Consider the following 22,221-nt stretch of genomic DNA (forward strand, 5'->3'; position numbering starts at 1 on the left):
AGTTAACCCTGCCTCGGCTCCACTGGCGACACTCTGCCCACCTCAAATGCCACGCCTTACCTGCGCTTGATCTCGTCCGGCTGGCGCACCAACTCGCAGGCCGAGCCCAGCTTGGTGAGGACCGAGAAGACCTGCCCGCGCTCTTTCCAGGCCGCGTCGTCCCAGCCCTCCACCCCTCGCCAGGTGACAGAGAAGACGATGTTGGTGAGAAGGTTGCACAGTTCTTCCTCGGGCGTCTGCTGCGGAGGAAGGAAGCAAGAGGTGAGCTCACCCCAAAAGGAATCGTGCAGGCTTGGGAAGGGTTCAGAAAAGAGCCGCTAATGGGACCAAGGGGGTGGAGAGACTCCCCTGCGAGAAAAGCTGCCGCGTTCGAGACTCATTTTTTATTTTTTATTGGGGGGAGGAGTTATTTTGTCACACTACTGATGAGTCTTTGCTGCTCACCTTTGCTTAAAAACAACAACGCAAAGATTCAAAGTAAAGCAATTCTAGCGCCAGAGAAATAATATATTCTTGCAAGAGAAAGATAAATCTCATTTAACTCATATGCACTTCATATCACAAATAAGCCGTGTGTTTTTTATTATGCTAGAAACAGATCGTTTGGTATTTTGACTTCTAAAGCGACACTAACATTGGTCTGACGGTGGTCCTACCCAAATTTCGATTCCTGGGTTTCAGAGACTCCCAGAAACAGAATTACACTTTCTGATTTTTTTCTAATGCTAGCTTCGTTTTAGATAATTGTATTTAGGATCAGACAAATACGATATCTGTAAGTATGTTTAGGGAAGCTGTCTCAACACCTCGCACAGGAAGATGGAGAGGAAAGAGGCTCACCTGAGGGTTGCTGGTGTTGGAGATGCTGTCACTGGGCAAGGTCTCCTGGTAGCTGGTGTCGTCCAGCACGTTAGAGAGGCTGGAGCTCTTCCTTACCCGTGTCCCTGGGAAGGGCTTGAAGTTCTCTAGTGGCGACGGGGTCCCCGGCAGGCTCACGGGCGTCTGGTCTCCGCTCTCGGCTGTGGCGGCCGAGCTGGTGCTGCCCAAATCCAGGCCGAGGTCGAATGGAGACATGGAGAAGGGAGACAGCGGGTGGTAGACCCTGTCAGCCAGGAGCGTGTCCCCCGCTTGGGGACCCTCCATGGCCCCGGGAGCGTCGATGGTGTTGGAAGAGGAGTGGCTGGCCAGGTCGGAGGAGTCGAACGACTTGAAGCCGTACGTCGGGAAAGCCTTGCCCCTCTGGCTGCTGGTGGGCGAGACCGAGTGGTCCGAAAAGCCTTCCGACAGCTCCGGGTCCGAGGCCTCGTAGCCCAGCGGGAGGAAGACGTCCAGATCCTGGAGGTCGGAGGCCGAAGGGGGCGCGGAGCCGGAGGGCTCCTTCCCGGCCTCTGCGCCCGGCTGGTCCGAGGCCTTCAGGAGGTCCAGGCTGCCTCCGCCATTGGCCGAGCCCGACAGGCTGTGTTGGCGCGACTCGTAGGACTCCTTGACGTAGAGCTTGGTGAGGGTGTCCTGCCAGCCGGCCAGTTTGGCCAGCTGCCGGACCGTCTGCTTGGCCGGGTCTTGCGGCTTGTAGATCAGGCGGAAGAGCTGGAAGAGAAAAAGGGGAGCTGTTGGCATCCAGGCAAGGGCAAGTGAGCTGGCAGCTGTTGCAGATGTTGAGCTTGACCAAAGATAGCACAACTTGGTGGGCATACCACAACTGAAAGCACAAATCTTCTGCCACAGTTCTAAGAACATAACCAAGACAGAATGCTGCTATACAGATTTCTGCAACAACATCACCATTGACCTGCCCACAGAGCTAAAACATGTTGCAATTGTGATGTGCATAACTCGGAAATGCCCAAAGAGCAACAGAGGACGACGGCAGAAGCAAAATCTAGGCCACTTCACTTCAGAAACGTCATCCAGAATGGTTTAGAGCAATTTTTATACGTACAATGCCCATGTGATGTACAATTTTATTATCTTTTTTTAAAAGAATGGAAATATTTATTTCAGGGGCCTTATTTTTGGACATTTTTTTTCAGTGTAGCTCTGTTTTGTTTTATTCCAAAAGCAGCTGACAGCAATGGACTGCTCTAGTAACTTCTCATTTCATGATTTGGAAGATACGGTAGTTTATTTCCTGTATTGTATCACATGGTTATAATAATAAACTTGTGCTTTACTTACGGAATGTAACATTTTTGGGACCCGAGACATTTCACCAATGGTTGTAGAAAAAGCAAAAGGGATCCCATCCTGTTTCTTAGCAAACAAGGCATGACATAAGGGTAAAGATGTTTACAGCGTACTTTTCTTACAAGGAATTAGAAGACACTGTGTTTAAATACCGTAGATATTTAAATGTTTTTGAAAGTTAGTAACTGATTTTTTTAGATACTGCCAATCGCATGACTTGTGAAGATGTGTACTTGTGTGTAGTTGTTACATATTTATAACGGGTTGAATTCAGACTGATTCAGTTGCACTTAATTCTCATTGAAATCAGTGGAACAAGTTAGTCATAACGATTTCAGTGCAACTGATTTAGTCTAGATCCAGCCCACAAAAAAATATTATAATGAAATGTTTTTAGAACGTTGGATTATTTTGATTGTTGTTAGCCGCCCTGAGCCTGGCTTCGGCTGGGGAGGGCGGGATATAAATAAAAATATTATTATTATTATTACCGTATTTTTTGCTCCATAAGACACACTGTTTTGCTCCTAAAAAGTAAGGGGAAATGTCTGTGCGTCTTATGGAGCGAATGTGTGGTCGGTCGCTGGCTCCCTTGCCCAGGCCTCCATTGTTGAATGTTCTGCAAGATGGAGGCTGTTAGTTTCCCCAGTGACATGTGACTGGCTGATTAGATTATCTGTCTGGAAACTGTAGAAATGGCTCCCTTTCCTTTCCTAAAGAAGCTGCAGAACTGTGAGTTGAACCCCATAAAAACAGGATTTTTTCCCTTTGCAAAGTAAGCTCAACAACTTTGAGCTTATCCTCAAAAAAACGGGACTTTTCCCTTTTGCAAAAGAAGCTGTACAACTTTGAGCTGATTTCCCCAAAAATGGGGATTTCCCCCTTTCCTCCTCTAAAAACTAGGTGCGTCTTATGGAGTGAAAAATACGGTAAGGGGTTGCTGAGTGAGTGTGTGTGAGAGAGGGAGAGAGGGAGAGAGAGAGAGAGAGGGAGAGAGGGAGAGAGGGAGAGAGGGAGAGAGGGAGAGAGAGAGAGAGAGGGAGAGAGGGAGAGAGAGAGGGAGAGGGAGAGGCAGGGCCGGTCCACCCATGATATGACCGCCTCAGGCGGCAGGATCCACAAGGGGCAGCAGATTTGGCCTCAAAGGAATGCTATCTCAGGGCCCTCGTATTTATGGGACCGCCTCTCCTGGTCTACCCCGCAGAGGACCTTAAGGTCCATAAATAACCATAGTTTAGAGGTCCCGGGCCCTAAGGAAGTCAGACTATCCTCTACCAGGGCCAGGGCCTTCTCAGTGATGGCTCCGACCTGGTGGAATGCTCTGTCCCATTAGACTAGCGCCCTTCAGGATTTAACCTCCTTCCGTCGGGCCTGTAAGACAGAGCTATTCCGCCTGGCCTTTAATTTGAATTCTTCCCTCCCCCTCCCCTTTTATGAAGATTTCCCGCTCTGAGACCCCACAGCTAATTCTCCCCTGGCCTCCTCGCTGGCCCAAGTGGGACCAATTCAGCCAGCTAGTCCTGGGGATTATAAAATGCTTATTTCCCCTAAATTGATTTCTGAATTTTGAATTGTATTGTTATTCATGTTTTTATACTGGATTTTATGCTGCTTTTACAATTAAGTGTTTTAAATTTGTTGTTAGCCGCCCTGAGCCCAGTTTTTGAACCGGGAATGGCGGGGTATAAATAAAAAAGTATTATTATTATCTGCCCAAAATACTATAGAATATAATCTAATGTAATCCGACGCTTTCACCCTCTGTCGGCCAGATTTCTAGAGCCAGCTACGGGCAGATGGTTGCGATCGGCTCACACCCACATTATTTTCTACAATGTCCCTTGGAGGCCTGATCTGCTGCTGTCTTGTTTTCTCCTACCCCGGAGAGCAGGACTCGAACCCATGGCTTCAAGTTACAAGAAAGGAGATTCTGACTAAACACCGGGAAGAACTTTCTGACAGTGACAAAGTGTGGATAAGCCTAAAAGATAGGAACAAAAGAGATTCTGACTAAACATCCAGAATAACTTGATCATAGCAAGAGCCATTCAACAGTGGAACGGTCTCCCTTGGGAGGTGGTGAACCCTCCTTCCGTCGGAGGTTTTTTAAAGCAGAGGTTGGATGGTCATCTGTCATGGATGGTTTAGCTGAGATTTCTGCACTGCAGGGGGTTGGACTAGATGGTCCCTTGGGGTCCCTCCCCACTATATGATTCCCTGGCTACCTCCCCTCCCCAATGCTGCCTCTACAGGGGCCTCTTGGGGAACAGGAGGTGCTGCTGGTCTCCTCCCAAGTTTTCCCCCATTCCAGCTCTTTATAAAATAACAATAACAATTTATTATTTACAGTGGTGCCCCGCAAGACGAACGCCTCGCAAGACGGAAAACCCGCTAGACGAAAGGGTTTTCCGTTTTGGAGGTGCTTCGCAAAACGAATTTCCTATGGGCTTGCTTTGCAAGACGAAAATGTCTTGCGAGTCCCTGCGGGGTTTTTTTTCTCCCCCCCCCCTTTTTTCTAAGCCGCTAAGCCGCTTATCAGCTGATCCGCTAAGCCGCTAAGCCACTTATCAGCTGATCCGCTAAGCCGCTAATAGCGCTAATCCGCTAATGGGCTTGCTTCGCAAGACGAAAAAACCACAAGACGAAGAGACTCGCGGAACGGATTCTTTTCGTCTTGCGAGGCACCACTGTATACCCCACCCATCTGATCAGGCCTCCCCAGACACTTTATTTCCCCCTTGCCGCTGATGCAGATCCTCCCTCGACCCTTCTTCACTGGCAAGAGGGGAGATTTCCACCTGAAATGTCCCAGGCCAGTCCTGGTGTGAGTGGGGGGGGGGTTGTGCATTTAGATTTCTGCCTGGTGCAAATGCGTCCGTGAAGTAGTTTGGCGATAGCGTTACAGCTGTGCTTTTCACAATCCTGCCTTGAAGAGTGTTAGACAGATTCGCAGAGGAGAGGGCTATCAATTTCTATTACGATACGATAATCTTTATTGTCATTGCCCCATACAGAACAATGAAATTGGGGAAAAAATCTACATCAGTCATTCAAAAACCCACAAGCCTGCTATCCCAGCCTGGTTAGCCCCTAAAAACTCTGATACCCCATAACTGAATACAATATACTCACACAGAGACTACCTTAAAAAGGTAAAGAGACCCCTGACCATTAGGTCCAGTCGTGGCCGACTCTGGGGTTGTGGTGCTCATCTCGCTTTACTGGCCGAGGGAGCCAGCGTACAGCTTCCGGGTCATGTGGCCAGCATGACTAAGCCGCTTCTGGCAAACCAGAGCAGCGCACGGAAACGGCGTTCACCTTCCCACCGGAGCAGTACCTATTTATCTACTTGCACTTTGTGCTTTTGAACTGCTAGGTGGGCAGGAGAGAGACTGTCTATCTTAAACTGCATTTAAAACCAAAATCACATTTGGATAAAAACTGTTTCTCAGGCGGCTAGTCCTGGTCTTTATAACCCTGTACCTTCTTCCAGAAGGTAGAAGCTGAAAGAGATCATTTCCGGGGTGCGCACTATCCTGCGCTATCTCTGCCGCTTTCTTATGGCACCTGGAAGCGTAGATTTGATCCAAGGTGGGAAGAGTGCACCCAATTATTCTCTCTGCAGTCTTTACAACCCTAGACAGCATTGTTTTCCCCCTGACCATGCAGCTCCCAAACCACACACACAGACCATAAGTTAATACACTCTCCAAAGTACAATGGTAAAATGCCATCAACAGGTCCTTTTAGAGATTGTTTTTCCGGAGGATTCTCAGAAAATATAACCTCTGCTGTGCTCTCTTCATCAGGTCTTTGCTGTCTTCTCCCCAAATTAGGTCATCTCGCAACTCCATTCCCAGAATTAGCCATGATGGCTGTGCTCTGCCTAGTTGCAAGCAGCAATGCTTCTGAACGCAAGTGTCCCTCCCCGGCGCGCAATTATGCACTAATGCGTGGTGCCGGGAAATAGATAAACAATTCAATTCAAACCTGGAAATGGCGGGAGAGCTCTGGGTGTCCCCTTGGGGTCTCTGCCAACTCTACAAGTTGGCATCTCCCACTGGCAGTTCTTTGCCTAAGACCCTGCACAGCGGCTGCCAGTCAGAGCAGATTCCACTGGCTCCAAAGGCCTGACTCTGCGCAAGGCTCCTTTGCATGCTTTTTCGTGTGCACTGGGCTGTTTCGCCCTGCCCGGATGAAGCATCTCGGGAGCTGGTAAGATCCTGGCTCCACCCCTCACCTCTCTGCAGATGTCCAGCCTGACTGTCAGTTCTGCCCGGTGCGAGAGGTAGATCACGGCCAACAAATCCTTGTAGTTCGGGGTGTCTGGGGAGAAAGCAAGGCAGCAGAACACAGTCTTGGCTGGAGCAAAAGGAAACACCAGGGTGCTCAACGGTTCCTCCCCCCTCATTTTATCCTCACAACAACCCTGCGAGGTAGGTGAGACCGAAAGTGAGTGATGAGCTCTAGATCACGCAGGGAGCTTCATGGCCGAGTGGGGATTCGAACCCTGGTCTCTCCCGGGTCCTAGGCTCAACGGTTCTCAAAGTGGGAAGGACTGCCCCCGGGGGGGGGGGGGAATGACACTGGGATTATCTAGGGCAGTGGTTCTCAAAGGGTGTGTTTCTTCCACGAGAGGTCCGAAGAGCGGCAACATGAGAACAGGGCCTTTTCTGTGGTGGCTCCCTGCTTGTGGGCTGCTCTGCCCAGGGAGGCCCGCCTGGTGCCTTCACTGCATATCTTTAGCTGTCAGGTCCTGAGCTGTTTAAGGCTTTATAGGTCAAAACCAGGACGGCTTGGAAACTAATTGGCAACCAGTGGAGTCGGACCAGGATTGGTCCAATATCCTTAAATGGTAAGCAACCTGGCTGCTGAATTTTGTACCAGATGAAGTTTCTGAACTGTCTTCCTTGGGCCTTAAAGGTAAAGGTAAAGGGACCCCTGACCATTAAGTTCAGTCATGATGGACTCTGGGGTTGTGGCGCGCATCTCACTTTATTGGCCAAGGAAGCCGGCGTACAGCTTCCGGGTCATGTGGCCAGCATGACTAAGCCGCTTCTGGCGAACCAGAGCAGCGCACGGAAACGCCGTTTACCTTCCCGCCGGAGCAGTACCTATTTATCTACTTGCACTGGTGTGCTTTCGAACTGCTAGTTTAGCAGGAGCTGGGACTGAGCAACGGGAGCTCACCCCGTTGCAGGGATTTGAACCGCCGACCTTCTGATTAGCAAGTCCTAGGCTCTGTGGTTTAACCCACAGCACCACCTGCATGCCTCCTTGGGCCTTACCTGGCCCAATCACTTGCTCCCAAAGGTACCGGATCAGCATGGAAACCGGAATGTCGTTCAGGTACGAGATGAAGCCCAGGAAGCCGACGTCCTTCAGCTTCAGACGCTGCTTGCTCCGTTCGTTCATCTTCTCGTACTTCAGCATTTTGTATAGGATCTGTGTGGAACAAGGACGAGGAAGCTAGCATCCCGTGAGAATGGGACCCCACCCACACCATAACTGTGGGATGTACCATTATGGAAGCAGTCAAATACAACATTTCCTACATCAGCAAGAATACTTATTGCAAAGTACTGGAAGACACAAGATTTACCCACCCGGGAAGAATGGCAGATGAAGGTGATGGACTATATGGAACTGGCGGAAATGACTGGCAGAATCTGAGACCAAGGAGAAGAGTTGGTGAAAGAAGATTGGAAGAAATTTAAAGTTTATCTACAGAAACATTGTAAAATTAAGGAATGTTAGAAGGATGTTGGAATGAAGTAATGTGGTTTTAGCAGAAATGATATAAAGGATTAAGTAAAAATGGATTGTTAATTGGTGAAAGAACAGAATGTAAAATTATAATATATTAAGATAAATCATTAGGATAGAAATAAAGATGGAAAGGATTTGCTGAAATATCTAATTGAACTAGAATACCAAAAAGGGAGGTGTAGGAGGTCAAGGAAATAAGCAAAGGAAAGAAAGTTATGTAAAGGCTTGATTTGTTTTTTCCCCTTTAATTATCTGCATCTTTTTTTCTCTGTTTTTTTCCCCCTTTGTTCTTGTATTGTTTTGTATTTTTATTTTTTTTTCTGTTTAAATATGTTCTTTATTTTTTCCTTTTGTAACCTTTAAAATCTCAATAAAAATCTATTGGGAAAAAAACCAAATACAACATTTCCTGTTTTCCTAGAGTGGACACACGGGGGAATGTTGCTCCAGACAGAGAGGACTTCCTGTCTTACCGGCTCTGGAGCCTCCTCGCCCTGTGTGCGGCCAGGTAGATGGGCTGGACTCCAGCTGACCCAATAAAAGGGCTAGCCACGCAGCCACCTTCCTCTTTTCCACCCCCATCGTTCAGCCCGGACACTGAGGTCCAGCGCTGAGGGCCTTCTGGCGGTTCCCTCATTGCGAGAAGTGAGGTTACATGGAACCAGGCAGAGGGCCTTCTCGGTGGTGGCGCCCGACCTGTGGAACGCCCTCCCATCAGATGTCAAAAAGAAAAACAACTACCAGATTTTTGGAAGACATCTGAAGGCAGCCCTGTTTAGGGAAGCTTTTAATGTTTAATAAAAGGTAAAGGTAAAGGTACCCCTGCCCGTACGGGCCAGTCTTGACAGACTCTGGGGTTGTGCGCCCATCTCACTTAAGAGGCCAGGGGCCAGCGCTGTCCGGAGACACTTCCGGGTCACGTGGCCAGCGTGACAAAGCTGCTCTGGCCAGAGCCAGAGCCGCACACGGAAACGCCGTTTACCTTCCCGCTGGTAAGCGGTCCCTATTTATCTACTTGCACCCGGAGGTGCTTTCGAACTGCTAGGTTGGCAGGCGCTGGGACCGAGCAGCGGGAGCGCACCCCGCCGCAGGGATTCGAACCGCCGACCTTTCGATCGGCAAGTCCTAGGCGCTGAGGCTTTAACCCACAGCGCCACCTGCGTCCCTTTAATGTTTAATAGGTTACTGTATTTTAGTGTTTTGTTGGAAGCTGCCCAGAGTGGCTGGGGAAACCCAGCCAGATGGGCGGGGTATAAATAATATATTATTATTATTATTATTATTATTATTATTATTATTATTATTGCCTTTCCCCATTTTTCCTTTCTGACTCTTCCCTGGGCTCTTAGCAGCAGCTCATCCTTACAAGAGGATGGAATCTGCAAGGTAGACTACATAGCTCAGACTACTTTTTCTCTACAACTGTAACTACAGCCTGCCATTGGGACACTACTGTGAACTGAATGCAAGTACAGTGGAACCTCTACTTTCGGACATAATCAGTTCCGGAGGTCCATCCGTCCGTAAGTCGATCTGGGTCGCTGGCAGAAGTGCCGTTGTGCGCAAGCGCATTCGGCAGCAGCACGCTTCTGCGCATGCACATGGCAGAAGCAGATTTTGCGCGTGCGTGAATCGCGGCAAACCTGTTACAGTGATGCCTCGGGTTAAGAACTTAATTCGTTCTGGAGGTCTGTTCTTAACCTGAAACTGTTCTTAACCTGAAGCACCACTTTAGCTAATGGGGCCTCCTGCTGCCACTGCCACGTGATTTCTGTTCTCATCCTGAAGCAAAGTTCTTAACCCGAGATAATATTTCTGGGTTAGTGGAGTCTGTAACCCGAGGTACCACTGTATTTACTTCCGGGTTTCCGCGATTGCAACTTGGATCGGGCCCAAGTAGAGGCGGTCCTAAGTAGTAGAAGAAGAAGAGTTTGGATTTGATATCCCGCTTTATCACTACCCGAAGGAGTCTCAAAGCGGCTCACAATCTCCTTTCCCTTTGTCCCCCACAACAAACACTCTGTGAGGTGAGTGGGGCTGAGAGACTTCAAGTAGTGTGACTGGCCCAAGGTCTCCCAGCAGCTGCAGGTGGAGGAGCAGGGAAGCGAACCCGGTTCCCCAGATTACAAGTCTACCGCTCTTAACTACTACACCACACTGGCTCTACTGTAAACTATATCATTACTTTCAAAAGAAGACTGTCATGTCATTCTGGTTTTTAAGAGGGAACTTTTTAAGTGGAATTTACCAGGAACAATTCATTCTGGACAAGCCGGAGACTGGATCGCTCAACTTATACGATTCTAACAAATCCATCAACTAGCTTCTAGCAATGCGCAAGGGAATGTGCTCGGATACTGGCTCACAGTGAGGAAGAATAATATTTAATCAATATATCCTCTCCTACTATCCTCAACATTCCCACAATTAGATACCCCTCACAAACATATTTAAAAGGGTACAGGTTACCAATCAGCCCAAGGCCTGGCTTTAATAATAATAATAATAATAATAATAATAATAATAAATTTTTATTTATACCCCACCCTTCCCGGCTCAGAAAACAGGGCTCAGGGTGGCTAACAACAAATTTAAAAATTTAATTGATGCTACAAAAAACCAGCATAAAATACGGTATAAAACGTGAATAACAATAAAATAAAACAAAATAAAACAATTCCTTCCAGTAGCACCTTAAAGACCAACTAAGTTAGTTCTTGGTATGAGCTTTCGTGTGCATGCACACTTCTTCAGATACACTGTGTATCTGAAGAAGTGTGTATCTGAAGAAGTGTGCATGCACATGAAAGCTCATACCAAGAACTAACTTAGTTGGTCTTTAAGGTGCTACTGGAAGGAATTTTTTTATTTTGTTTTGACTATGGCAGACCAACACGGCTACCTACCTGTAAATAAAATAAAAAATCAATTTAGGGGGGAAATCCATCCAATAAGCATTAGATAATAATAATAATTATTATTATTAGCTGCCCACCTGACTGTTTTCGCCTGGTGCCTAGAGGTATATAACGAAGGCAATAGGGAAACTCTGTCGCTATTTCATAGTGAAATTGCACGGGGAAGAGATTCGGGTCTACAGAAATGGCTGTTCCCCTTGTCCTCAGGGTTTGTGCACCTCACGCACAAACCCCACCAGACAGCCTCCCGCTGCGAACTAAGCCTTGGAATTTTTGCCCATGACAGTGCGCGTGGTTGGGCCCATCTGGACCTGAAACCCCAACCCCATGAGAGTCCGGCGAGAGACCTGGAGCACGCGAGCCCCAGCAAGCCCGCCCCCAACAGCTCTCTCACCTTGAAGATTCTCTCACGCACTTCGTCCGAGAACTTCCGCTGGACGAGCAGCGAGAAAAAGATCTCCACGTTCCCCGGTTCAAAGAGGAACGTGTAAATCTGCTCCTGGGATGGAGAGCTTTTTAGAAGGCTGTGGATCACCTCCAGCACTCCGCAGACCTGCGGGACAAAGCAGAAGAATGGTAAGAGGCTTGCAACATACAGGTGTGATGGCCTGGGATTCCGATTCAGAGGCTGAACCAGAGGAATCCCAGCCTGCACAGGAGTCCCCGCCTCCAGGGCCGGCTGAACTGGGGCAGGGCCTGGATTCTGAAGCGCCTGCACCTGTGTCGGATCCTCAGGAGCAGGCACCAGGTGATCCCACTCTGGCTCCAGAGGTGGTTGAGGACTCAGTGCCTGCAGCTGAGTCTCCCCCTGGGCCCAGTAACCCTTCAGCCTCTCCTGAACTGCAGAGGCTCAGGGCAGAGAGGCGAAGGGAACTGGTTTCTCCCAGGAGGAGTGCTCGCCTTAAGGCCAGGAGAGGCGGGTCTCCTGGGGGCCGGGACTGCCCCTGGTCTCAGAGAAGATAAAGGCCAGTCGGCCCAGTCCCAGGTTGCGGGAGCAACGTCGTTGTTGAGTTCCTGTTCATGCCCGGACCCAGACCTGACTCTTCAGTGCTCCTGTCCCCACCCGGCTTCCTGTTTCGGACCCCGCCCCGCTCCTTGTGGACTGATTCCAGGCTAGTGACCCAGGACCGGACTTTGACTTTGCCTACGGTAACCTTCCCCCCGGGATCAGCACAACAGAAAGATGTCGGCAAGAAGGCAGGGTTGCTGCACGAAATCACAAGAACTTGAGGAAAGCAATGTGGGTGTTAGAGCTGCCGTCTGTTGTCCGAGTCTCTAGATATATCAATGTAGGTAAAAGGTAAAAAGGTTAAAGGAGCCCTGGACGGTTAAGTCCAATCAAAGGCGACTATGGGGTTGCGGCGCTCATCTCGCTTTCAGGCCAAGGGAGTCAGTGTTTGTCCGCAGACAGCTTTCCGGGTCATGTGGCCAGCAAGACTAAACTGCTTCTGGTGCAACGGGACACCGCGACGGAAACCAGAGCGCATGGAAACGCCGTTTACCTTCCCGCCGCAGTGATACCTATTTATCTACTTGCACTGGCGTGCTTTCAAACTGCTAGGTTGGCAGGAGCTGGGACAGAGCAACGGGAGCTCACCCCATCATGGGGATTCGAACCGCCGACCTTCCGATCGGCAAGCCCAAGAGGCTCAGTGGTTTACACCAGTGATACATCCATGTCCATCGTGTTAATACAGCAGTTCACCAAGTCAGCCGTTCCCAGGTGTTCGCCCCCGTAGATGGTATAGGGTGGTGGGAATTGCAACCTAGAATCACCCAGAGGGCCGCAGACTCTAAAATCTTGTCTTAAGGATGGATAGAACAAAGGAAGCCCCGCACCCAACACATGGAAGAGAAAAAGTGGCCGACATGGCAGATCCAGAAATGTGGCCCCCAGTTATGAGACAAAGGGAACTAAAATTTGTGTAATCGCAGGAAGTTTCAGCCACATCGTCCTATAATCTTCTGTCCTTTAGTACACACTATTGCAGGCACAGCTGGACAGGGATCTAGGAAATCTGGCGCTGATGCTGCTGGCACTGGAGGCCTGAAATCTTCTATTCCAGGGGTTCCCAAATTTCCCCCCCACCCCAGTTGCTGAGGGTCTTGGTGGACCACTTAAATGATTTACCCCCCTGCCTGCTGCAGCAGTCGTAAACTGCTGTGCTAGATGCTGCACGGTTTTAAATCGCATTGTTATTGCTTCCTCATTTTCATATATATTGGACCACAATTTGAAATTGTAGAATTGTAGGGTTGGGACCCTGAGGATCATCTAGTCTAACCCCCTGCAATGCAGCTGTCCCATACAGGGATCAAACCCGCAACTGTGGCGTTATCACCGCCATGCTCTAACCAGCTAGGCTATCCAGTCTCCTGTTCCACAGGACTCAAGACTGAAAAACAATATAGGACATAAAAGAAGCAATCGAAATGCAATTGAGAATCATGAAATACAATATAGGAAATAAAAGAAGCAACCAAAAGCCGATTAAAAATAAAATGTACATGCCATCTCCCCTCTTCAAAGTTTCACATACACACCACAGACCACCTGGATGAACCTTGTGGACCATTGGTGGTTTGTAGATTGCAGCGTGAGAAACCCTATCCTATTCCAATACTCTAGCCTGGGGAGGTTCCCTTTCCTTAACAGGTTTGCTGGCTTTCCCTGCCCCCCTCCCATACCTGGTGCTCATCATTCACAGCAGCAAGGTAGTTCACGGTGCTCTGCATCTCCTCGGTGGAGAAGTTCCTGCAGAAGAACTCCTTGATCAGGCTGAAGAGGGACGTCTGCACCGTCTTGATGTCATCAGTTGCGATGGGCTTCTCCTTGTAAGTCCTGGGGGGGAGGGGAGAGAGCAAGGGAGGGTCACCTAGAGGGGCTTGCTTTGCTGGGTCAAGACAGGAGGTCCACATGGTCCAGGAAAATTCAAAACAATAGGCATCAATGCAGAAAAATATTGGAGAAGAGCAAGGGGAGACTCTGCAGACACTTGAAGGTTGTGTAGTGATGTATGGAAGTGAGAGCTGGACCATAAAGAAGGCTGATCGCCGAAGAACTGATGCTTTTGAATTCTGGTGCTGGAGGAGACTCTTGAGAGTCCCATGGACTGCAAGAAGATCAAACCTCTCCATTCTGAAGGAAATCAGCCCTGAGTGCTCACTGGAAGGACAGATCCTGAAGCTGAGGCTCCAGTACTTTGGCCATCTCATGAGAAGAGAAGACTCCCTGGAGAAGACCCTGATGTTGGGAAAGATGGAGGACACAAGGAGAAGGGGACGACAGAGGACGAGATGGTTGGACAGTGTTCTCGAAGCTACCAGCATGAGTTTGAACAACTGTGGGAGGCAGTGGAAGACAGAAGTGCCTGGCGTGCTCTGGTCCAGGGGGTCACGAAGAGTCGGACGCGACTAAACAACAACAAAGCTATTTCCACTGAGTTACCCAACATGGCCAACTTTCTGCAACATTTTATTGCATTCCACCAAGTTTTCTGCAATATAAGAGGGCGACAAGAGCAGGTCAACACTAAATCACACCAAGTGAGTGAAGTTAACTCCTGCATACATATTGTTTATGTACACAATGACAGCAGCAAGGATGCGCCCCAAACAGTATTTCCTTCCTCTGTCCCCACAATATAAGAAGAAGATCCAAACTCACCCGTAATACGTCCTGATGGAGTCTAGGATGTACTGCACGCCATATTTCCTACGGATTCTCTGCTTGTGGTCCTTGATGACGTTCGACAGGTACTGGATGTGACCTATGAAGCACGGAGGTGGAAAGTGAGGGTAAAAGGTAAAAGACCCCTGGACAGTTAAGTCCAGTCAAAGGCAACTCTGGGTTTGTGGCGCTCATCTCGCTTTCAGGCCGAGGGAGCCGGTGTTTGTCCACAGACAGCTTTCCAGGTCATGTGGCCAGCAGGACTAAACTGCTTCTGGCACAACGGGACACCGTGATGGAAACCAGAGCGCACAGAAACATAATTTACCTTCCCGCTGGAGTGGTACCTATTCATCTACTTGCACTGGTGTGCTTTCAAACTGCTAGGTTGGCAGGAGCTGGGACAGAGCAACGGGAGCTCACTCTGTTGCGGGGATTCGAACTGCCGACCTTCTGATCGGCAAGCCCAAGAGGCTCAGTGGTTTAGACCACAGTGTCATCTGCGTCCCTGGAAAATGAGGGAGGAGAGCCCGGCACAGGTGAGAAACAGGCTGCCTAATCTCAGATCAAAGTTGGCAGGTTTTCTGGCGCCATGTGTGCAGAACACCTGCCCAAAGGTTTCCTGGCATTACAGGTGTCGAGCCACATGGAGGCCACTTTCAATCACGCCACAAGAACATCGGAAGCTGCCTATGCCAAGTCAGATCACTGGTCCAACTAACTCAGGCTTGTCTACACTGAACGGCAGCTGAGATTCTCTGGAGCTGCAGGCAGGGACTCTACTTTGCAGCTCTACCTGGGAATGTCAGGAATTGAACCTCCCGCATGCCAAAACAGATAGAATAATAGAATTGTAGAGTTGCTGACTTTTAAAGCCCTAAATGGCCTCAGTCCAGTATACCTGAAGGAGTGTCTCCACCCCCATCATTCTGCCTGGACGCTGAGGTCCAGTGCCTAGGGTCTTCTGGCGGTTCCCTCGCTGCGAGAAGCCAAGTTATAGGGACCCAGGCAGAGGGCCTTCTCGGTAGTGGCACCTGCCCTGTGGAACGCCCTCCCACCAGATGTCAAAGAGAAGAACAACTACCAGACTTTTAGAAGACAGGCAGCCCTGTTTAGGGAAGCTTTTAATGTTTAACAGACTATTGTATTTTAATATGTTGTTGAAAGCCGCCCAGAGTGGCTGGGGAAACCCAGCCAGATGGGTATACAGTCATACCTCAAGTTGAATGTGCTTCGGGTTGAGCACGTTCGAGTTGAGCTCCGCAGCAACCCGGAAGTAACAGAGCGCGTTACTTCCGGGTTTCGGCGCTCGCGCATGCGCAGACACTCACAGTACCATCACGCGCATGCGCGGTAGCGGCGAAACGCAACCCGCGCAGATGCGCCATCATATCTTGCGTTCCGTTCGGGATGCGAATGGGGCTCTGGAACGGATCCCGTTCGCATCCCAAGGTACCACTGTATATAATAAATTATTATTATTATTATTAATAATAATAATAATAATAATAATAATCTTGATGCTATCCTATACTACAGTGAAGAGAACCAGTGCCCTAGAGGAAGCTGCTGTATACCAAGCCAGAACTATGGTGCATCAAGCTCAAAATTTTCTATGCGGGCTGGTAGTGGTTCACCAGAATTTCACGGCAAGGGTCTCCCCCAGGCGTTTCCAGGCACTGAACCAGGCACCCTCTGCACGCGAATCAAGCGCTCTACCACTGAACTGCAGCCTGTCGTAACACAACCACACAAACACCCTTCTACTGGGTTGGGGTGACAACACCACGAACCAGCAGGAGCACTCGAGTGTGGGTGCACAGCTTCAACCACGCCACCTGTCCGTCCCTGGGGCTGCAAGGGCTGGTCTAAGCTCACCCAATCGGACGGCAAAGTCGCTGTTGCTCCAGATCCGGAAGTCAAAGAGCAGGAACTGGTACAGGAGGTGCAGCAGAAAGTTGTGTCCTTCTGTGGCCACCTGCTCCATGAGGATTTGAGATGCCATCAGAACATTCATGTCCATCGTCTGGCTGGAGACCTGCAATGCAGAAAAGATAAATCATGGCTGCCTGGTCAAAGAGAGGTGCAGCCAGGACTCACCTGGGCCTTCACTTAGCCCTCCCCCTTTGTTCTTCCATTCCACCCTGCGAATCCAACAATATAGAAGTCTAAGCTGGACGCTCCAAACTTAAGACTGTGTGGTTTATAAGCAAGCCATCTTTGTCTTTCTATACAAATAATTTAGATACATTGACCACTTGGGAACCTAAATTACACTGCCTGTGTTTTCTCGCTGCTGTACTGAGAAGCACATAAACCTGACCTTCAAAGAGTTTGTAAGTAAACCACTTTTAACTCACCAAATGTGTGGTCTCTTTCCATGCAAAAGGAAGTGGGGAACTTTGGAAGCAGGTGAGAAGGGGAGATTTGAAGGTCTAGCAGCCTATACTTCGACGCTACGCTTTGCTGAAACTTTTGTGATATTAAATCTCTGCTGGGATCCTCTCACCAAAGAGTACTTGCCCCAAACCTGGACCTTGGCACCTAGGGAATTCTCCCTTTTATTACAGCTCATATTTCCCCCTTTAACCAAAATGCAAAATGCCAACACATTTCACCTGGAAAAGTCAGATACCCTGATCAATCTGACCAAGCCTGGCACCAGAATGGAATCGCTTACCTTCTGAAGAAGTGCTCCAATGATGGCTGGCCCCTGGCATTGGACCAGACTCTCCTGGTTGACTGGGTGACAATGGATGAAGTTCTTAATCAGCAGCAGGAATGCAGCTACCCCGTTCCTTTCCAGTCTACCTTCTGTGGGTGGAGGGGAAAAGAAAACTGTTTTGAAGGAAAGGATCTTTGACCCATGGGAGAGGGAGGGCTGGCAGGAGCTAACAGTTTCAGGTTAAGAACGGACCTCCGGAACGAATAATCCTCCACCGGCAGGTGTGGAGGATTCCCTGGTCCTGAATGGGGTAACTGTGCCCCTGAAGGACCAGGTGCGCAGCCTGGGAGTCATTTTGGACTCACAGCTGTCCATGGAGGCGCAGGTCAAATCTGTGTCCAGGGCAGCTGTTTACCAGCTCCATCTGGCACGCAGGCTGAGACCCTACCTGCCCGCTGTCTGTCTCACCAGAGTGGTGCATGCTCTGGTTATCTCCCGCTTGGACTACTGCAATGCGCTCTCTGTGGGGCTACCTTTGAAGGTGACTCGGAAACTACAACTAATCCAGAATGCGGCAGCTAGACTGGTGACTGGGAGCGGCTGCCGAGACCATATAACACCGGTCTTGAAAGACCTACATTGGCTCCCAGTATGTTTCCGAGCACAATTCAAAGTGTTGGTGCTGACCTTGAAAACCCTAAACGGCCTCGGCCCAGTATATCTGAAGGAGCGTCTCCACCCCCATCGTTCTGCCCGGACGCTGAGGTCCAGTGCCGAGGGCCTTCTGGCGGTTCCCTCATTGCGAGAAGCAAAGCTACAGGGAACCAGGCAGAGGGCCTTCTCGGTAGTGGCACCCGCCCTGTGGAACGCCCTTCCAGCAGATGTCAAAGCGATAAACAACTACCTGACATTCAGAAGACATCTTAAGGCAGCCCTGTTCAGGGAAGTTTTTAACGTGTGATATTTTGCTGTATTTTTGGTTTTTATGGAAGCCGCCCAGAGTGGCTGGGAAGGCCCAGCCAGATGGGCGGGATATAAATAATAAATTATTATTATTATTATTATTATTATTATTATTATTAACCCGAAATACCACTGTAGTTGGTCAAAAGAGCCATGGACTCAAAAAGGTTGAAAACCTCTGCCACAAAGCTTTAATATTCATTAAAAGCAATAATTTAAAATGAGTCTTTATAGAGCAGTGTGGTGAAGTGACCAGTGATGTTCAACAGAGGCTGACAATAAACAAACGGGTTTACGCAAAATTCAGCCTGGATACCTCGATAACCGGAAGACTTCCCCAGCGGGATGACCATGCCCTGGGCGTTGCGAGAAGAGGTCAACTCTGGGCCCACCAAGTCGTGGGTTTCCTGGTGGTCTTCTGACTCTTTCCTCTGAGACGCCACCTGGTCCAGGAGGGGGAGCAGCACCCCCATTCCACCGACACAATTCACCACGTCCTGCAAGAACCATAAAGCCCTGTGAGACCATCGGAGGGCTCTCCCCCAGGCTGGCTGGTTTCTGCACGGCGGTATTCACCACTGAATTCCAAACCAAGATGTGCTCTCCCAAGCCCTGCTAGTGCAGCGATTTGACTTCACCCCAGAAGGTGGACTCCAATGTCTCCAATGTCTCATGAGACAGAAGGGTTTCACCCCAGAAGGTGGACTCCAATGTCTCATGAGCCACACGGTTCTGTCTTGGGCCCCGTCTTATTCAACATCTTTATCAACAACTTGGATGATGGACTCAAGGGCATCCTGATCAAATTTGCAGATGACACCAAACTGGGAGGGGTGGCTAACACCCCAGAGGACTGGATCACACTTCAAAACGACCTTGACAGATTAGAGAACTGGGCCAAAACAAACAAGATGAATTTTAATAGGGAGAAATGTAAAGTATTGCACTTGGGCAAAAAAAATGAGAGGCACAAATACAAGATGGGTGACACCTGGCTTGAGAGCAGTACATGTGAAAAGGATCTAGGAGTCTTGGTTGACCACAAACTTGACATGAGCCAACAGTGTGACGCGGCAGCTAAAAAAGCCAATGCAATTCTGGGCTGCATCAATAGGAGTATTGCATCTAGATCAAGGGAAGTAATAGTGCCACTGTATTCTGCTCTGGTCAGACCTCACCTGGAGTACTGTGTCCAGTTCTGGGCACCACAGTTCAAGAAGGACACTGACAAACTGGAACGTGTCCAGAGGAGGGCAACCAAGAGCTGGACATGTTTAGCCTGGAGAAGAGGAGGTTAAGGGGTGATATGATAGCCACGTTCAAATATATAAAAGGATGTCACACAGAGGAGGGAGAAAGGTTGTTTTCTGCTGCTCCAGAGAAGCGGACACGGAGCAATGGTTCCAAACTACAAGAAAGAAGATTCCACCTAAATATTAGGAAGAACTTCCTGACAGTAAGAGCTGTTCGACAGTGGCATTTGCTGCCAAGGAGTGTGGTGGAGTCTCCTTCTTTGGAGGTCTTTAAGCAGAGGCTTGACAACCATATGTCAGGAGTGCTCTGATGGTGTTTCCTGCTTGGCAGGGGGTTGGACTCGATGGCCCTTGTGGTCTCTTCCAACTCTATGATTCTATGATTCTATGAGAAAGGTGCCAAGAACCAGTTTTCCTGGGGGTGGGTTATGAAGCTGGTCTTCATTGCTTGAAGGACAGGGGCCAGCATCTAACTGATTAGGTGAGAGATAAATATAATAAATAATACATAAACTTCAATGATCTCTGATCTTTGGCCGTACTTGTAGGTGTTGATGCAAGCTGGAGTGTATCAAGTTCTAGAGGGCCATGGGGTCCTCATTCTTGCTTTACATAAGAGCCCAAGAAGAACCTCGCTGGGCTCACCTAACCCAGTGGCAACCAGGTGCCCACTGGAAGCCCACAAGCAGCTCCTGGGCATAGCAATGCTCTCTCGCCAGCTGAGGTTTCCAGGCATACTGCCTCCAACACAGGTAGCAGAAGGTAGTTACCATGGCTAGTCGTCCTCGATGGTTTTTAGCAATGGTGCCTCTACAATGGCTTGGCCATATCCACAGAATGGAAGATGGCAGGATCCCCAAGGATGTGCTCTATGCGGAGCTGGCTGTTAGAATTCCTGCTCCATGATTGCAGTCATGGGATTGTTGTCTATTACATGACGGTATATGTTTTGACTCCACAGAGTGGGAAGTGACGGAGACAGGATGTTTGTGTTCCTGTGTTCCGTGAAGTGGGACTCTTGTCCTCTGTTCTTTTTCTCTTTGCTGTCTGATGCTAGAGAGAGAGGGAGCCATGTTGCAGTGCTCCCTGTGTGTTTATATGTAAATAAAGTAGATTAGCCAAAATGCTGAGTTGCTGAGTTCTGTTACGCAAACTGCGAACACTCTGCGGATCCCTAAGTGTGCCGGTGTCTGTTGGCATCAGTCGCTGTGGTGTTCGGGCTGAAGAAAGCTTTTGAAGATCCTGAACGATCGACCAGGAGTCAGGGAGCATGCCAGTCAGGCATGTGTCTCTACCAGGGTCCTACTCGAGTGTAGGACGAGCTCCTCACACCTGCTTCAGGCACCAGGCCTGTGGGCAGACCAACTCTGCACTACAAATATGTCTGCAAATGTGACACGAAAGCTGGCAATATCAACCTCACATCAACCTCACCCTGTGGGAATCCCTTGCAGACGACCGCAGTGCCTGGAGACAAGCAGACAGGTCATGCATTTACAGTGGTGCCCCGCAAGACGAACGCCTCGCAAGACGGAAAATCCGCTAGACGAAAGGGTTTTCCGTTTTGGAGGCGCTTCGCAAAACGAATTTCCCTATGGGCTTGCTTCGCAAGACGAAATTGTCTTGCGAGTTCCTGCGGGTTTTCCCCCCTCCCCCCCGTTTTTCTAAGCCGCTAAGCTGCTTATCCGCTAAGCCACTAAAAGCCCCTAAACCGCTAATAGCGCTAATCCGCTAAGCCGTCAATGGGCTTGCTTCGCAAGACGAAAAAACCGCTAGACGAAGAGAATCGCGGAACGGATTCTTTTCGTCTTGCGAGGCACCACTGTAAACTCTTTCTCTGAACCAAACCTCGGTGTCATTTGACTCCTTCCTCCCTGTTCTGAGAGCAATGCTCACCCTACCAATCGGTAAAGTCTAATAAGGCTACAGTAGGATTTCTTTAAAAAGCAATGGGCTCTGCAGTGACAGGAAGCAACGCACGATGAATGCATATGCAGCAATTGCAATGGGACTACTCTGAGGGAAACAAGCAACTGGTGCAAACCATTGCACTCCGGTCTTCTCTGCAAATTAAGCTCCCTGAAAATTCTGCCCCCCAGGGCCCACCTTTCTGACCGTGCCCATAGACCTAGAACGGAGTCAAGAGGTGACCCGCTCAATGGCTGCTGCGTCACGACGCCCATACCTTGACATCCCAGTTCACCACTTTGTGTCCAGTCAGCCTCCCGTCAAAGAAGTGGTTCGGGGAAAGGTCCAGGCAGATGTTGTTCTTGCAGGCCTAGAAAGTCACACGAGAGGAAGGGGAAGTGGAAACTTAAGTATAAAGCTCTCGGTTTTGGGAGCTCACAGGCTTGGTGAAAGAGGACACGTCCAAGCATGTGGAATAATAATAATAATAATAATAATAATAATAATAATAATAATATATGATTTATACTCTGCCCAGCTGTCTGGGTTTCCCCAGCCACTCTGGGAGGCTTCCAGCAAAATATGAAAATACAACTACTCATCAAATATTAAAAGCTTCCCTAAACAGGGCTGCCTTCAGATGTCTTCTAAAAGTCAGATAGTTGTTTATTTCCTTGACATCTGATGGGAGGGTGTTCCACAGGGTGGGCGCCACCACCGAGAAGGCCCTCTGCCTGGTTCCCTGTAACTTGGCTTCTCACAGGGAGTGAACCGCCAGAAGGCCCTCGGAGCTGGACCTCAGTGTCCAGGCTGAATGATGAGGGTGGAGATGCTATTTCAGGTATACTGGACCAAGGCCGTTTAGGGCTTTCAAGGTCAGCACCAACACTT

At 49.2% G+C, this 22,221-nt stretch overlaps 1 protein-coding gene across 9 annotated transcripts in view; it reads right to left on the minus strand.

Annotated features, from left to right (window-relative positions):
• The window catches only part of NBEAL2 (neurobeachin like 2), a 213,124-nt gene that overhangs the window by 51,424 nt on the left and 139,479 nt on the right, over nucleotides 1-22,221 (minus strand). For 8 of the 9 annotated variants that reach the window (XM_079996293.1, XM_079996289.1, XM_079996292.1 and 5 more), the window contains 11 exons: nucleotides 21,608-21,700; nucleotides 18,486-18,666; nucleotides 17,222-17,355; nucleotides 16,420-16,579; nucleotides 14,539-14,641; nucleotides 13,560-13,713; nucleotides 11,266-11,424; nucleotides 7,473-7,629; nucleotides 6,425-6,510; nucleotides 841-1,587; nucleotides 61-239 (listed from right to left, as the gene is read on the minus strand). In XM_079996293.1, coding sequence (XP_079852419.1) covers nucleotides 61-239; nucleotides 841-1,587; nucleotides 6,425-6,510; nucleotides 7,473-7,629; nucleotides 11,266-11,424; nucleotides 13,560-13,713; nucleotides 14,539-14,641; nucleotides 16,420-16,579; nucleotides 17,222-17,355; nucleotides 18,486-18,666; nucleotides 21,608-21,700 — 2,153 coding nt within the window. The remainder of the gene's footprint in view (nucleotides 1-60; nucleotides 240-840; nucleotides 1,588-6,424; nucleotides 6,511-7,472; nucleotides 7,630-11,265; nucleotides 11,425-13,559; nucleotides 13,714-14,538; nucleotides 14,642-16,419; nucleotides 16,580-17,221; nucleotides 17,356-18,485; nucleotides 18,667-21,607; nucleotides 21,701-22,221) is intronic. The other variant, XM_079996291.1, reaches the window with a different exon arrangement.

Source organism: Podarcis cretensis, assembly GCF_951804945.1.
Source record: "Podarcis cretensis genome assembly, chromosome: 12".
Lineage (NCBI taxonomy): Eukaryota > Metazoa > Chordata > Lepidosauria > Squamata > Lacertidae > Podarcis > Podarcis cretensis.